Source organism: Platalea leucorodia (genome assembly GCF_965183815.1).
Source record: "Platalea leucorodia genome assembly, chromosome: 4".
In the NCBI taxonomy this organism is placed as follows: Eukaryota; Metazoa; Chordata; class Aves; order Pelecaniformes; family Threskiornithidae; genus Platalea; species Platalea leucorodia.
This window is the reverse complement of record NC_138826.1, coordinates 18,476,527-18,494,192: the sequence shown is the minus strand read 5'-3', so window position 1 is coordinate 18,494,192 and position 17,666 is coordinate 18,476,527. Positions and strand designations below refer to the sequence as shown.

General features: G+C 36.4%; 1 protein-coding gene across 13 annotated transcripts in view; it reads left to right on the top strand.

Moving 5' to 3' along the window:
* Window positions 1-17,666, top strand: part of CPEB3 (cytoplasmic polyadenylation element binding protein 3) — a 99,152-nt gene that overhangs the window by 48,778 nt on the left and 32,708 nt on the right. For all 13 annotated transcript variants that reach the window (XM_082310394.1, XM_082310392.1, XM_082310388.1 and 10 more), the window contains one exon: window positions 16,647-16,814. In XM_082310394.1, coding sequence (XP_082166520.1) covers window positions 16,647-16,814 — 168 coding nt within the window. The remainder of the gene's footprint in view (window positions 1-16,646; window positions 16,815-17,666) is intronic.

Sequence of the window (17,666 nt, the reverse complement as noted above, 5' to 3'; positions counted from 1 at the left end):
CAAGTATTCAAGTACATAAGCTTAAAAATTACTTTATGTGATTTAAATCCTCTTTTGTATGCAGCTAAAACTAAGAAATTTAGAACTGTGTAATGCCCATGTGGTCCATTACCTTTGCCATGGGGAAATATACTAAGAAGAAATATTCTTTCCTGTGCTCGAATGGTTGTGGTTTGGGTTTAAAAAAATAAAAGAAATAAAAGAAAATTGAAATTCCCCAAAGAGATTTCATCCCAGTAATTTTTGGAACTATTTAGAGAACTCATGTAACTTCTTTAAATCATAATACTTGTAATATCTATATAATTTCTGTGAAACCAAACACGGTCTGCTGAATCTGCAAATCCAGCCTTCACATTCTATTTATAGTCGTTGCTACGTAAGCATTTTTCTCTTTTCCTGAGAAGACAGAGTAATAATCTTTAAGTTTCATTACTCAAAGCTCAATTGCTCACCAACAGTGTATTCAATCTTTTGAAGCTGGAAGACAACATAGGCTCATGTCAACAGCAGTGCAAAACTTTACTTCACATGTTGTAGGGAGAGGGGAAGTTTTCTGAGGGGTGTTAGTCTCTTTAGCTCCTTCTCATCCTCTATGGCAACACTTTCAACTGTACTTCAGCTGGTGTTCTTATTTATTGATGACAGCCTTTTGAAACTGGGGATTTTCCTGACTGACTGTCTTGAGCTACTGTCTGTAAATGTTGAAGGGGGTTGTTTGGTTAGAGGGAAGGTGTTACTTGCTTAGTTGGCAGGGCTTAGTGTAGAGCATACTACCACCATTTAGTTCATCATTATGCAAAGCTATGAATCATCATCATCTCAAAGCACTGAGTTCTGAAATAATAAAATTAATGAGATAGAAATTCATAATTATTATTAATCTCTTCTTGTCATTAATGGCATTATGCTTGTGTACATACACAAACTGTTCCATGTGTGTATAAGCAAGTTTATATTGTAGAGGCACTTGAAGTTGTCTATCAGAATTAGGCTTCTGTTGAGGAATGCAATGTTCGAATATTCAGAGAGATCTGAGCATAATCCTAAAAAGCATTTAAAGAAAAGGAAGATGCAAATATTTAGATTTGAAACATTGTGCAAAGGGAAAAAGCTATAGCTTTTGTCTATAGTAGTTCTAATTGAAAGTTCTCTAATTGAAATAGTGTTTTTAATCAAGTAGTGACATCTGTTTGTTGACTTTTTAATAATGTCATTCACACTAAGCTGAACAGTAGAACAATTTTTATAAACTTTCATCTACAGCACCTTATTAAATACAATTGATACTGTAATTTCTAGGGGAAATGTGGTATAAATGGAATTATTGATTTTACTTATGTAAATTCATGTATGAACTTAAAGAGAAACCATCTATTGATGATACTTTTAGTAGATATTTGCAATACTAATTAAAAGTTATGTTTACAATACCAAGCAAAACCTGAAAATAAAGTAATTTGCTTTGCCAAAATTACACACCTTTTGGTGTCCTCCATCCCCTTCTCTTGCTAGTATTCACTCCCATTTGCAGTCATACATTTCTGCCGCCATTGCTTCTGTTTGGGGGACACTGGATGTTCTCTTGAGTTAATATGTGCTCCTTTTTAATTAGCTATGTAAATAGGACTAAATGATCAGTGTAAATACACTGTCGCCCATGTGCTAGGTAGTGAGCTATCTTTAATGCTTCTTGTGAACTCCAGAAAGCCAACAATAAACTTTAGTGGGAGAGAATTTTAGCAGGTGAAAAAGGGAGGTGGGGAATAAATGAGGGTGTGTCATCTTTCTAAGGAAGCACTGGACTGTATTGCTGGGATCCCAAACGAACTTCTGTAAAATGAGTTTAGACTAAAGGTAGTTAAACCAGCAAATGAGAAAAATCCCTGTGTGAAATGCTGGAATTGTGTTTTTCCTAAAGCTCCTCTGTACAGTCACTTTGCACTGCTGTTGGGTTTCAAATGTTCCATCTGCTTCCAATGTTCATTCATGTCTCATATGAAAATGCGTCATCTGTGAGGTCTGGTACTGTTGCTCTCCATCTGACTGTCTTTTCTTCTTTTCATTAGTGCCATTTAGTTCTGTTTGTTCTGAATAAAATAATTTGAAAAATACATTAAGGCAAGGGTTTGGGGCACCTTTTTAGATGTTTGTGTAGAGATTTTGTTTTTGTTTTATTAATAGAGATACTAATTATGTGGGGAAGTCATCATGCCATGACAGGAAATATAATGGCAGCAAAACAATATCATATTTTATTTTCATGCTTCTACTAGTTTTAAAATTGCCTTGTCTCCTTAAGAGCTATTGCACTTGGCTTTTCCTATATTCTGGTGTATTGTTTTCAAACACGTATAGTGTTTAGATATAACCAAGTTGCTGAAATGGCATTTTAAATCTTTTGCCAATGCTATTGGTATACCTTGAAATGAACCACTCTGAATAGAAAGTTTATTGTATTATTTTTGTCTTGCAAAATCTTGGGTTGGCAGTTCAATAGCTATTAAAAGCTTGGTTTTTCTGGTGGTAATATTCTGAGAAAACGTGCAGCTAAATTTCGAGAGGCATCAATCTCTTCTAATAGTTTGGTACCTGCCTATAGGAATTTGCTGACCTCTTCAGCCCAATTGCCAAGTTGGGTTGCTGATGTGTTACTAGCTTATTTACATATAAGGAATAATATAAAGGAATAAAAGACACTGAGAGAGCTAATAAGGTTTGCAGAACTAGACCTGATTTAATTGTGAAGAGATCAGAGTTTATTTAACTGGAGGGAAAAAATGAATGATGTAAAGTGTGATATAGCAAAGGCAGAAGGGTTCATATAAGAGTCCCAGAGTGTGTGAAGTGTCACTGTGTACATCACCTTGTTAAGTTTTTCAGAACCAGCTGTACAAACAGTATTGATGCTGCCTTCGGGGCTGAGAGGTGGGCTCGCTGATGTCTCAAAGTCCCTTCTATACCTCTTTAAGAAAAAAAAAAGGGAGGGGGGGAAAGGCAAGGGAGCAATAAAACATGTTTTTTCTTCTTTCTTCACTTTAATTTTTTATATTAGCATCTGCACTTTCTGAGATCTGATTTGACTATTATTGAAGGAAGTATCTCCTATCAGTGACTGCTAAAGTCTTTTTCTAGCAGAGGAAGATTTCTTAAATTTTCTTCCTTTTAATCCAACTTTGTAGCTCTTTACTACCTTCTTTTTTGTTTGTTTTTTTTTTTTTCCTCACCACTTTTGCTGCCTCATAACCTCACCAATGTGCTTTCCTTTCATCTATGTGATGCTCTCTATTGTGGGTGAGTGCCATCTGTTTCTGCAGAATTTTAAGAACAAGATTTGCCAGGCTATTCCACAAGCATTATATATGATGCTAGAAGAGATGAGACTGCAGTCCAGAATTAGGTTTGGTAGATAGGAACTTCCTTCATATTGCTTCCAATCCTCCTGGCAGTTAGAAATGCGAGTTTTATCATTAATCTGTTTTTTTAAACTAAAACAAAGAAATGAAAATAGATAAGCCTGCACAGATGCTTGGCAGCTCAGTCTGCCTAAGGAATGAAGACCTGAGCTGTTTTAACAATAGTTTTGAGTATCAAATGCAGTTCACATGTTTGATCAAGTGTTTGAGGTCCAATGTGTGGGCTTTAACTGCATACAGCTCATGTGTAGATTGTATTTTTCTGATGATGGAATTCAAATGTATATGTATGTCAGCATATGTTACCAAGGAGATTGTTGTAACACTTGCATTGCTAGCATTGGAAAAAAGTGAACCAGAAGGGACTGCTGAGGCTAATATCACCAAATTATCACAATGCCCGTCTGCACGTCCAGCCCATCTATCAGTGGAAACTGAGAACCACCTTTTGAACCACTCTTAGATGAGCAATAAGTCATCCCAATCCCCAAACCCAAATTATTTGGATTATATGTTTTCTTTCAAAGACCTCTCTAAAAAGACTGGAGGATAGACATCTTGTTCTTTGTGAACAGCTTTTCCTGCCATAGAAAAAGGGGAAGAAAGAGCATTATATTCTTAAACAAACTGTTCTGTTGCGTTGCTCATCATGAAAAATGACCCCTCAAATCTCAAATGCTGAAACATGCTGAAGTAAAAATAATTGCAAATGCTATCCCTGAAAAAGTGGGGCAAGTGTTCTGCAAATAACAGATTAATATATAGAAAACTTCCTTTGGAAGCAAATAGATTTCTGTGCACATAAAGCTCAGTATGAACATATTAATGCAAGGAACCCAAAAGTCAATATAGTGAACCAAGTTTAATCCTTTATTCTCCCAAATGTAGTTCTTATTTTTCCCTATACTTCTGAGGAAGATGACTTACTGAGTTTTATCATGTCATGTTCATTTATCAGCTTGCTTCTTATCTAAATAAAACAGAGAAATTGTTATTCAAGAAATAGTGTTTTATATGCAGTAAATTCACGCTGGTTTTATTAAGCCTTGGCCTCACTTTTGTATGCAAACTGTTCTTGTCAACCGCGACTCCTATTTTAGTTATTAAAAATGTTGAATTTATTCTAAACTATGTTTATGTGCATATAGTCTTTTTTATGTTGAGTTCTACAAATTAAGTTACTCAAACTTTTTCTGCTTTAGCTACTGCCTTTTATATACCTCCAACTGTATGAAAATCCAGTTTTTAAATAGCATGTTCCTTACCTACCTCTTATCCAGTGATTTTTTTTGTTTATTTTTTTTTTCTCTTCTCTCCGCGTTTTGACAGTTTGTTAGATAACCTTGACCATTCAGACAGAGTAGCATGGACTGACAGAGTGATCAAAGATGAAACTTTTGATTTGTCTTTCTGGAATTGCAACTATGATTTTTCCACATGGGTAGTTTGAGACAGGTTGGTGAATGATAGATACTTCTAAAATCATGAAGATGTAAATAAAGTTTATCTATGTAAATTATAGCAAATGAATTGACTGGAATGAACAAAGTGAAGAATGTTTCCCAAAGGAACTTTAAATATGTAGCCCAAAGTTTAAAGAAAGTCTAGTACTTTACAGAGATACAATATTCATATATTTCATCTCAGAATTTTATTATGACCCAAAGGAAATCTTCAAATCAGTTGATAGAAATTCTGACTATGTTGCATGCACTTCTTGCATCTGTGTTTCTTGTTATATGCACACAAATACTTGTTCTCAGTCTGTATATTTTTAGTGACATAAAACTAAAGTTCCTAGATTATTCTGTTAATTTGCTTTTTGTTACTTTAGCAAAAAGAGTTCTTCAATGAGTTCAAGGTGTGTGCTACAGAGATACTGAAATGCTATTTGATCCATATACAATGTGCAGATCCAATCCCGTATTAAATAAAGCAATGAAAAAAAAAATCAGAAAAGAAGTCTCACTGCGATAAGATGTCAGTAATTTGTAAGTCACTGTTTTATTTGGCATATAAGATCTCATGGCTTAGACATCTTAGTTCATCTGAAATAAAGAAAATTTTTAAGGGGTGTGCCTAACCAGTAAAGATTATTTTCATTGTCCAACATAATTTAATAACATTATAACAAATGTGTTTTTAGTTTCTTAATTTTACAGAGTTCTTCCAGTAAGAAGCATCATACAATCTTCAGACTCTAGCACAAATTAATCTTGTCCATACCTCTGCTGAAATCTGTGAAGAGGATCTTTCACAGCTTGTCAGTTTTATGTTGCTGTTAGAATCTTAGTTAAAAGACAAGTCAACAAATTAATCTGGCAATTTTATCTCCTATATGAACATACTGGAAGTACATCAGCTTGTCTATAGGCTGAAGTTATCAGATTTTTAACGAGGTTTGATGCATTCGAAAAGGTTCTCCAGAAAGTTCTCTCTCGCAAGTTATTAATTAAGCCACGATGAAACTGCTGAAAGCTTTTGATCTGCTTGATGTAGGTAAACAACACTCAAGTTCTATACAGAACATTTTCTTGATGGTAGTGATAGTAACATGTTGAATAAATATCAGCATGTGATTGATTGGCTTCATAAAAAATATGTTTTAAGAAGGTGATTGTGTTTCAGTTAAGCTTGTTAATTGTTCTACCAACTTTCTCCCTTGTGTAGCTAGCTGTCTTCCCAGGGGAACTTTTCGCCACAGTTTCTGATCCATAAAAACTGAACCCTTAACTAGAGATTAAGTTGTTAGAGTGGATACTCATTGTTTCACATGACTAACATCTGTTGTCTCCAGGAGATCAAGTAATGTTTTTGTTTTCGCAAGTGTTTCTTAACTTCAAAGGCTTGGTTCACAGGGATATTGAACTATAAGTTATTATTACGCCTTCTTGTACTGATGTATTGTGTCAGCATTTAATTGAATCATGTCAGATGATACACATTTGTAGGCTGAGCTTTTGTGTAGTCATCACTGATACCTATTTTTCCCAAGTGCCACTGATTTTTATTTTCTCTTGTCTTGTAACTGAAGTGTGTTGTGAAGAGTGCATACTACAAGCCTTATATGAGTATAGGGAACCCAGTTACAAAATAGTAAACCAGTACAAGCCCTAAAGCATGCATAGTTTTTTGTGGAAAAGTATTATCATGGCCTTCCTATGGAATAATCCTATTCCATAGGAATACATTAAACCAGTGACAGTACATAACTTTGGGTTTTAGGACCTTTTTGTCTTTGCAGCCTTGGGTAAAGCTAATGAGCCTGATAATGAACATCAGTTTCACTGCTCTATTTCAGTTTTCCCTGAAAACTTCCCCTTTGGAAGCTTAATTTTTTTTTTTCCCCAGTTAGCTACGCTCTTTCCTTATTTTGTATTATCAAAATAGCTAACTATTAGAATGTAATTTTCTCTGGATCTTATAATTGTTCGTTCTTATAGTCTGTCTCTACTGTGACTGCACTGAGTTACCAAGAGATTAAAGAAGCTGAAATGCTTCAGTTTGGGGAGGAGAAGGCTGAAGGTGAATGTGATGGAGCCTTAGAAAAATCACAGGGGAATGGAGAACTGCTGTTCCCCGTGTTCCACAGAGCTAGAGCTAGCAGAACAATTGGTGAAACTTCTGGTAGATCCGTTTAAAACCCACAAAAGGAAGTGCTTTTGTAGTTTACGTTTGGAACTTGCTGCCACAGGAATTTGTGGAAGCAGATGGTATCAGCAGGTTCAAAAAAGCAAGTTAGACAAATTGTTAACAAAAGGCCTTTAAGTAGGTATTAGAAGTGGGAGAGAGTGTGCCTCCTAACGTGTTTCATCCAATGACTATGAATGCTAAGGTAATAGGAGGGAAACATATCACCTATAGTGGCTGGTCTAACATGCTCTTTCCAGTGTCACTATTGAACACTGCATACTTGTCTGGATGGTTCATTGGTCGTACCCAGGAGGGCATTGCCTATGAGCTCTTATAGGTATTCTAGCTGAGCTATATGGTTCATGTCTACGGTATACACTAAGTTAAGTTTCTAAGAATATGTTTTAGTCACAGTCCTTTCTTTTCTGTAGGTTGTCACTTGGTTTCATCTCTTTCAAATAAATTGCAGAATACCTGCATTACTAATAATAATTCTCAGAAATCGTTTGTGCAATTCTGGTATTTATTTACATGGTTTCCTTTTATCACACAAATTACACAATGTCCCTTTTTGCATTGGAACCTTCCAATACAAACAACAGGGCAAAACCAAACTTATTCCCAGCCTACATAGTGAGCTGAAGAACGAAGGTGGTTTACTTGTTGATATACAATAAGCAATGTTCTGTTGCTTGACTGTGTTCTTGGTTTGCAGGATGCATCTTAACTGAGCAAGAGTAACTTTAAAGAGCAGAGCAACTTCCCTCGTCCATATAACTTGTCTTCTCTTGCCAACATTGTCACACTGTGGATGTTCTGGTCCTCTGCCCTTCCAGGCAAGGGCTGTTGTGTCACTCCTTCCTTCTGAATCCTTGAGGGCTATCTTGTGTGGATGTGTGCTTCTGCCTGTCATGCAGCTATGCTCATCTCATAAACAACTTTATCTCAAAAGTTTTGTGGCTCTTCATAAAATTTTGCAAGTGTGTTCTTATGCCACCAGTAGACCCCTTCTCCCTTGACTGCCAGATAGATGTTTGCAAAATGCAAGCCTTTGAGGTTTTTTCATCAGTTTCACATAGCTTTCCTTGAGATGCAGTTAAAATTTGAGCATTTCAGTTGAGTGTGTTCTGATTTATTGCAACAATGGGTAATCTTAGCTGCAGGCTTTTGAGAATTGCCATAGCATTAGCACTAAATTTACTTAATTGCATTGCAAGATTTGGGTTTTGTGGAGTTTGTTTTGTTTGTTTGTTAAAAGCTTAGAGTTCTGTTCTTCAGCATACAGTTTTGTGTTTGTAAAAATACACTCAGCTTCTGGGATGAGGCGAGTTAATAGTTTCAGGAGGGTTATCAGGAGGTAAAAAAGAATGTATTGTTCCTTTGTGTTTGAGTACTGCAATTTGGGACATAGTGATTATGTAACTTTCTACCTGTCAGAGGTAAAGAAAGTTGCAAAGGGGTGGAGAAACACTAACACACTGGTGATCGTTCTGGGAGTTGCACAACTGAGCAGTGCCTGCTTGCAACAATTTCACGTTTTACATGGGAAAATGCGCTCATCACTTCTTAAAGCAGCTGTTTTCATTAATACTGTAATGTTTTATGAGGTACCTAGGAAAGAATCACTTTTGTGTTGAATTTTGAAACCTTTCAGGAGGTGGTTTTCTCTGCAAAATGATGGTCATATTTGGCGCCAAAACCAGTTTATGGGAGTGGCTTCATCAGTGGTGGGTACAATTTTGGGAGCTCCCAGTCTCCTTTCTTTTGTCTTCTGTTGGAATTGCCCAAGAGAGAAAGTAACTTCAGATATACAACACTGGTAATTTCATTGTTTGTAATAGTACAATAATTTTCTTATTGGTTCCTAAATGTCTTCATTCAAGAATACTTTCTAAATTGTTTATTTTCTAAAATATTTACTCAGACTGGAGGTGTTACAAAATTTACCTGATGAACCATTCCTTCCATTAAATCTGTTGTGCTCTGAATTTTGACTTATGAACAAGATGGTTATTTTTTTATTAACTTGTCTCAAATGACACATCCTTATTTTGCATCCTCTGTAAGCAACAAAATAAATTGTGTGTTGACATTCTTAATAGCTGTCAGTTTGTTGGAAAAAGTAATGTTTTAATGTAAACTGGATAGAACTGAGTTAATTTACAAATTTTGTGTGTGTGCGTGTGTATTAAAAAAATATAATCAACAGTGGTGTAACTTCACCTTCTTTGAGTGTTTAAATGTGATGCAATGTTTTTAAATTAGCAAAAGCTGATTAGGCTGACTGTCTTCCTGTTTAAGTGGATTGCACAAATTTTCCCCTAGAATTTACAGGCAATTGTAAATATACCTTCAGTAAAATTTTTTTATGGACTTAAAGATTATGTGTGTGAGTGCATATATAAGATAAAAGTAATGTTATGCAGTGCAGTATAACATAGAAGTGCTATAATACATGAATGACAATAAGTTATTCTAAAATTTACGGAAGTCTTGGTAGATTTCTGTCTCTTCTCCCTAGTAACAAGCGATAGGACGAGAGGAAACGGCGTCAAGCTGCACTAGGGGAAGTTTAGGCTGGATATTAGGAAAAACATCTTCACCGAAAGGGTAGTCAGGCGTTGGAACAGGCTGCCCAGGAGAGTGATTGAGTTTCCATCCTGGAGGTATTTAAAAGATGGGTAGAGGTGGTGCTTGAGGACATGGTTTAGTGGTGGACTTGGCAGTGATAGGTTAACAGTTGGACTCGATCTTAAGGGTCTTTTCCAACCTTAACAATTCTATGATTCTATGATCATGTACATCTTATCTTGTTCAGAGCCTAAATGTTTACATTAAGCATATAAAGCTTTCTTTTTAAGAAAAGAAACACGTAAGTCTTTTTCATCTCATACTAAAGTAATGCTTCTTTATTTAATTTTTAGATTGGTAGCATTCTGTTTGAGAAACCTCTTTCAAATAAATTACTCTAAGAATGTGTTGATAGCTATAGCTTGATACATGCTTATTTTTTGGTATATGGGCATTCAGCAAGACAAGGACTTGCTACATGAGGTCTGACAGTGATTCTTTGCCATCATAATAAGTAATGAAATACGGCTTTAGCGGTAAGTAGAAAGGGGGAGGATTAATTTTATTCTTGCTGTAAAGCCAACTCTAGTATTAATTCTCCCTATCTCTTGCTGTGTAAGGAGCAGAGTCTGTTTCCGAGCTTACCACCTCACTGTGGCTGAATAGTTGTTCACACAAACAGCTTCTACTGTCTGTTAAACATAAATTGGGAAGCAGTTCTTCATCACAGCCCTTGAAATTTTTTTAACCCCCCCTAATGAAACACTCAAGTAGTTGCTCTTTTGTGGCCTCATTGATGGCAGGGGAAAAAGACATAGGTGTACGGTGTCCGAAACCGTGTTTCTTCAGAGCTTGAGGAAGAAGCTACTTGAGTAGAAGAGAGGTTACTAGTGTCTGTGCTGAAGGAGGTTCAGCCTTGCTCTGGATAGCCCCTGAGGCCATGAGAGGTGACAGCCAGGGAACAGTCAGCAGATGAGTAGTTCTCCACTAGCCACAACTGACCTGTCATGTCATTGCGGGCCAAAGAAAAGCAGGTAGGGAAAGCTGAGGGGTATGGTGGGACACCTCAGGACGTGCATTTGAAGATGGAAATAGAAAAATGGGAAGAATGGAAGGTTTTATGGTAGAGGACACTTGGGATATAGAAGGAGGGAGCAGGAATTAGATGAAGTGGGCTAAGGGGGAGTGTAGGGAGAGCAAAAGGAATCACACCTAAAACCTGGGCATGTAGGGCAGGACCAGAAGGCAGCATGTTAGGTTTGGAAATGAGCTGGTGTTGGGAACGAGGAGGAACACAAACAGTACTGCAGTGAAGAGAGAAAGAAACAAAACAAGGCTCTATTACCTATTGCCTAAGCTCACTTTCTGTTGAAAAATTCTACCTGATCCCTAGCCTTCCACACTTGATTATCTTGGAAGACCACAGGTATCTTTTGTGACAGATTGAAGTCCTTGTGTAGAAGACATTGTTTTCCAGATTGTTTTCTGGTATTCTAAAATTTCAGATCAAAAAATGATGCTTTTTGCATTTCCCATTATATTACGAAATACGCTTCTGCACTTGTACAACATTGTGGATTTTGCCATTGATGCATGTATCATTGAAATGCTGTATTAATTCTGGTAGTTGTAAAGACGTTTTGTCAATCTGTTTTTATTCATCTGAACATACTGGCTCTTAGGCTCATATTGTTTTGGTAGGATTTTAGTATTTACAGATGGTTAATTATTTAAATTGAAACATAATCGGGAAAAGATGTTCTCCACAACTAACTAATAAAATGCAGAATTAATTCTTTTAATTAGAATTACTGTTGATGATGTTTATTGCCTCTTAAAACCATAATCCTGAATTATTATTTTATAGTACTGTAAGTCTGATATGCCTGATTTTTTTAATACCTTTGCTATGTAGAAAACTTGCACAGCAGGTATCCTGTTGTTTTTTTTTTTTCTCCCCCCCCCCCCCCCCCCCCCCCCCCCGGCTGTGTCATCTTCAAACTTTTTCTCTTGTCTTGGGTTGTTTGAATTTCATCTTGCACTTTTTGAATGTCTTTTCCTTCTTTATGGTGGGAGGGGAAAAAGAGAAGAGGTAGAAGCTACATTTTCTTTGCTTTTGGAGCTAAATCTCATGACAGCTGTACCGACAATTTTCTTCTGTGTTTACATGCAGCCAGGAGCTATGGGCGGAGAAGAGGTAAAAGTATTTAATAAATGTTTTGTTTGCTGAATAGTGGAAGAAATAAATTTATGATAAGATGTTACCAATTTTAACATTATTTGGTTGATCAATTGCTTTGTATAAATCAATCTCATATTCTTCATTTGCAAAACATCTCCCTTTTAATAGCAGCTTAAAGCAATGATGATCTTGAGCTGATAACTTCAAGTGTGTTGCTATTACTAGTGAACTGGAGGATGACTGAATGTAAAGACTCTTTCATGACGCATATTTATGACTTTAAATGCGTACTGTTCCGAAAAAAAAGATTGTTTTCAGGTTTGGTGTTTTTGGTAGAAGTGCAATGTTTAATTAGTGCACTGAACATTTCAAAAATACTTTTTTCTTAGATGAAATACCTTTCATTGAGTATTACACTTGAGTATTACATTGGATTGCCTTAGGTAGAACACTGGGAATACCGATACTAATAACTGTCCTCAACGGTGAATATTGACGATAATAATAATAAAAAAAGATACAACATTTGAGCACATTTTAACTTTATTTCATCATAGGCAACCCTTAAAAAATAGAAGTAGACTGAAAACATTTTACAAATGTACAGCACTGTGTATAAGTTTATTCTGAGGGATTAATGAACATGGACGATAGCAAGCTCTCTGACTACCAAGAAAGCTACTAATGTACCTTACATTTATGTACTGTGCTGTAGCTTACACAGACTGGTTTTTCTTGAGAAAATAACAGTGAAGATTGCAGCTTTTAACAATTTGAGTTGGGCAGTGCCATCTGCTTGGGGTACTTTGGCATTAAACTTAATTTTATCTTTTTTCATGTATGTTTTATGACAGCTATGCATGTGACCCCGCTTCCTTTTTAAAATGTAGAATTTGCATCACGTTTGTGAAGAAGCTTGGAGACAAACCTAGCCACACAAGCAAGCCAATCGTGTACAAGTAACTTGTAGTTTGCACATATGTATAGACTGAGGTAGTAGGCTGTACAGGCTGTACTAACACAGTTTGTAATATAGAAATTGGGCTGATTTTGTTCAAAGCTGTCTGGTTTTAGTGTTTATTTGATAGCTAAAACAAAAAGAAAAGATTTAAGTTTTCCCCACAAACTTACCTTCCTATTTTTTCCCCGCTTCCAGAGAACAGGCTATTATTAACAGATGTTGAAAGCATCCTGATACTTACACTTTTTCAGTGCTCTCATGGTACTGAAACAAATAGGAAAGTATGCGGAGTATATAATACTGTATACTCTCTGTGAATCTGAACACCGTTTAATTTCATTTTAAGATTGTGGCAAGTATTTCCAGGTTGATCAAATGGCACCAAAGTAGGAAAAGAGGTGGGAATCAGTTGGACACTATTAACTTCTTGCAACTCATGATTGCTTGTGGAAGCGAAATATAGTAATGTGGCAGTAATTGTGATGAACACAGTGTAGGCTGTTTTATTCAAATTGTAGTGATGACAAAACAGAGCAAACAAGTTCTGAATGTGCTGGACTTACAGAATTTTTATTTTTTTTTTTTTTTTTTTTTACTCTACCAAAAAGCATGTTTCACTCCATAAAAATTGTTTCCTATGTGAAAGTCAGGCCTTTCTGTAGTAACAAGTAGATTTGTGTGTGTGTGTGTGCGTGTGTCTTGTCATTAACGTTAGGGATTCTGTGACTTGCCTTATTCATACAATATTAAAGTTTGTGATATTCATGCTTTTTCATTACCTTGAATTTTATAATGTTGTTTTGAGCTTTCTTAACCTTAAGAAACATGAAATTCTACAATAGTCTGTTAAAAAATGATGTGGTGTTTATCAAATGTTCTCATATGTCCCCCTCTATTATTGTTTTTACCATTTGCATTGTGGTAATATGCAGAGATGCAGAGTATCCCAAGGCGAATCTGTGTAGCGACTCATTTCATGTTTACGATACTTGGATATTTTAATTAGTGTTTGATTCTGTCACTGTGACTAAGCATCTTCAGTGAGAAGAGATTTTGTCGGAAATTTCTTGGGGCTTGCCATAACCTATCAGTTCTCTACTTGATCCTCTGCTTTCTTTCAATAAAGAGGCGAGCATTTCTTTGTAGGTATCATGCTTAGAGCTGTTGAGTCACGTTCTTCTAGGTACCTTGTTTTTAACTTTTACAACCAGTTTTTCAGGTACAGATGTAAGCACAGCTATGGGAAATCAGCCCAAAATCTACTCTGCTACACTGACAACTCAGAGATGCCTGGGGGGGGCGCAGGAGTATAGAAATAGGCCATTTAGTGATGCTTTCCCATAATACTCTCCCAGAGCTTTGCCTCTGGGGATTTCTTGAGGTGATGTCTCAATATTTATTGCTTCAGAATGGGTTTTTCTCCTGTTCTTGCTTATTCCCTTGTCTAAACCTACCTAAACTTTTCAGCCGTATAAAAAGCCTGTGGCAAGGGGTTCCACAGTTTGATTTGCTTTCAGCCTTGCCACGTACTGATTGTGTTCAATGCACTTTAAGTTTCCCCTTACTGGAAGAGTGAGCAAACATTCCCTATTCCCTTGTCTGTATGCTTTGCATTATTTTAAATGTATACTTCACACATTTAACTCTATACTTCACTTAACTGTAAAGTTTTAGATCATCTTTTGCGTTGACTTAAGATGAGTACAATGCTTGCAGACTGCCAAGCATCTGGCATAAGAGGCAATATCTTGCTTTTTAAGCAAGTGCATTTTTATTATTTCCTTCAGAACTCAGCACTTGTTCAGCCTCCTCTGTAGACCTGTATTTTAGTTGAACACCTTATTCTAGTATCTATTAATTTGATATGTCAACTTCCATTAATGGCTCACATTCATTTTTTTCATTTTTTAGAGGAAGATAGGTTGGGGTTGGAATTAAAAGATTATTTAGCTTCTTAGTAATGTCAGTCTCTTCTGGATATTTTCAAATTTCCTACTTTTCAATGGGTTTCCTGAGTTGGTATTTTTACAGAATTTTAGCCTTCCTAATTATTATTTCTCTCATGCATGTGTTCTCTTTTATGCTGAAATGCATATGTTTATATATGTGCATGACCTGTTTGTCCATTAATGGAGTATTCCTCAATAGTCTTTCCTGGTTTATGCTCTAAACCCACCATTTCTGACAACCAGTTATACTAGACTTTGAAGAGTAGCATCTCTAAATCCTTCTCTGATTGCGGCATTTACCCTGTTTTTTTATGTTGGTGCTTAAAAGCACAGTAGGATTTTTGCTTCAGTGGATTTTTGCATCTGTGATCTCTGTCAATGTTGTGCATTCAATGTATTCTTTCCAATCAAGACTTTTCTAGTGCCTGGTGTTCATACACCATCAGGCTGGTGTTCTGTGTCAGTCAGAACATCTTTCCTGGTTTTTGTTTGTTAGCTTGTTTTCCACATATAGGATTGCTTCTTCTTTTTGTAATCTGTCCTTTACTACTGGAGACACTATTACTGATATTTTCAATGTCTAAATTTTTCTGACTAGCGTTCCTCTGCATGTCTTCATTTTTCTCCTTGCCCCTGTTTTTATTTCCTGTACTTCCCTGTGCTGTTAATACCAGTATGGTATTAATTCTTCCTTAGGTCTTGCTGGAAGTCAGTTTCATGTGATCCATTACCTTTGAATTTAATTATGTGCCCTGCTATTTATTTTTTTAATTAACCCGCCTATACACTGTTTGTATCAATTAATTATAATTCCATCCCTGGGAGCAATCCTCCATGATATAAGGGGACAATTCGCCTTTTCAGAGTTGAGATGGAGCTCCCATTTATACATCTCTCTACATTGCAGGATTTATTTTTCAACTCAGGTATAGGGAATTATTAAATTCTAAAGTTGGCGGGTTCTACAGTGCTGCTTACATGCAGACTTTGAATATTTCTTTACTTCATCTTCTGGGTTAATAAATCTGTTGTTAAGAAAATGTGTGTATGCTTTGGCAGTAATAGCAACAAGTTAATTGCATCAGATGATCACAAATAATTTCTTTACTGTTCATTAACAAACTGAATAGCAGCCACTTATGTTGCTTTTTGTTAATTCATTACTGGAAGAGTGTTTTAACACTGAGTAACAGCTTGACAGGCTCTCCTAGCTAACAACTTTTTTCTTCAAGTGCAAGTTTTTTGTGGTTTACTTCATAAGATTTTAAAGATTTTTTTTTTTTTTTTTTTTTTTCCTGTTAGCTAAGCTTGTTGCTTCACCTACATGTTTAATATGCACAACACAAAGCTTTTCTATGTTTATTTTGCTGTTTGCCCCCTTACTCAGACCGGGCCTCTGTTCACTCGAGAAGGAAGTGATGCAGCCCTTGTGGCTAGGACCCTGTAAAGCACTCTGAAGGAGACTGTCCTGCTCTGCAGTGCAATGGCTTGAGGGATCTGCTCTTTCAGATCATTCCTTCAAGATCTGTTATGGAAGATGTAAATCTCTAAGAATCGGTTTGAAATGTAAATTTTACAAAGGTTCTTTCTATAGCTATGACACACAATTTCATCAGATAACTTGTTGATTTTCATTGCTAGCCATTTGCAAGGGTTGTTTTAAAGCCAAATTAGGTTTATTGTCTTATAAGGATACTATAGTCTTGGAAAAACAGAAGCAATACTAATTTGCTATCATTTGGATACTGGATTTATGATCATTACTATTTGGATACTGATTTACTATCATTTGGATAACTGGAACACTTAGTTGGGCCCGTTAATGCAAATTCTGCTAAAGCAAAACAGTAAAAGGAAAATACAATGTTTTTTACTGAAAAATTTAATTCTCCAGGAAATAGCGTTAACTATAGATACTACAAAATCTGTTACAGGTCGGTCTTCACTCTTTCCTTTTGAAGATGGCTTCCTGGACGACAGTCACGGTGATCAGTCTTTATCATCGGGTCTCAGCTCTCCAACACGCTGTCAGAATGGTGAAAGAGTGGAACGCTATTCTAGAAAGGTGTTTGTTGGAGGTCTTCCTCCTGACATTGATGAAGGTACTGTGAATAAGTTACATTGGTGAGATGTGGGAATTGGCTTTCATATAATTACTTCAAAAAGGTCAGATTTTCATAAAAACAAATGTATTTTCCCAGCTATGTCGCTTATAGTGCTTCTGGCATTATTTAAAACAAACACCACCACCCCCAACACCTGAGAATTTACTTGACATTCTTTTGTACTGTAGATCAGACGAGATGGAGACAGAAACGCCTGCATAGCAGGTCTTCTAATCCGCAATAGCAGCACGTGTTCCCACGTATGTAAAGTGGGGAAGCTGAAAAAGGGAACTTAGTGGGTACTCCATAGTCTTTCCCTGTTCTTTTTAAAAGATCTGGTTGACTCTAAGGACTTCGTTAATGCGGTCCTTACCAAAATAAATCGGGCTTTAATTAATCAGCTCTTATATCCAGCACATATGCAGTGTTCAGTTGACAAATGTAGGGCAATTAATATGGTTACAAAATAATAATCAGCTTAGTAGGGATGGTCAGGTTTTTTCCTCAATCAGTATCTGCTCTACTTGCATGTGCCCCCCCACACCTTGACTCCCAAACCAAAATTGTGAGAGGTTTTGGTGTATTTTTCATATTGTAGCTGGATTCCGCCACTATCTAGCTTCAATTGGCATACAGAGGGAATTGGAGGATGCCTTGTAATGAAAAGAGAGGGATCTCCGAATCTGATCTACTAACTTGAAGCCTAAACCATGTGCAATTTTAATAAAGTAGTAGTATGAGTTGCCCATCTATGGTCTACAAACAGCTCAAATGCAGTTCCCATGTCACAACATGAGCTGCAGGACTGTTGATACAGGGACTGCTGGGTAATCTGAATCCCCAGCTGTA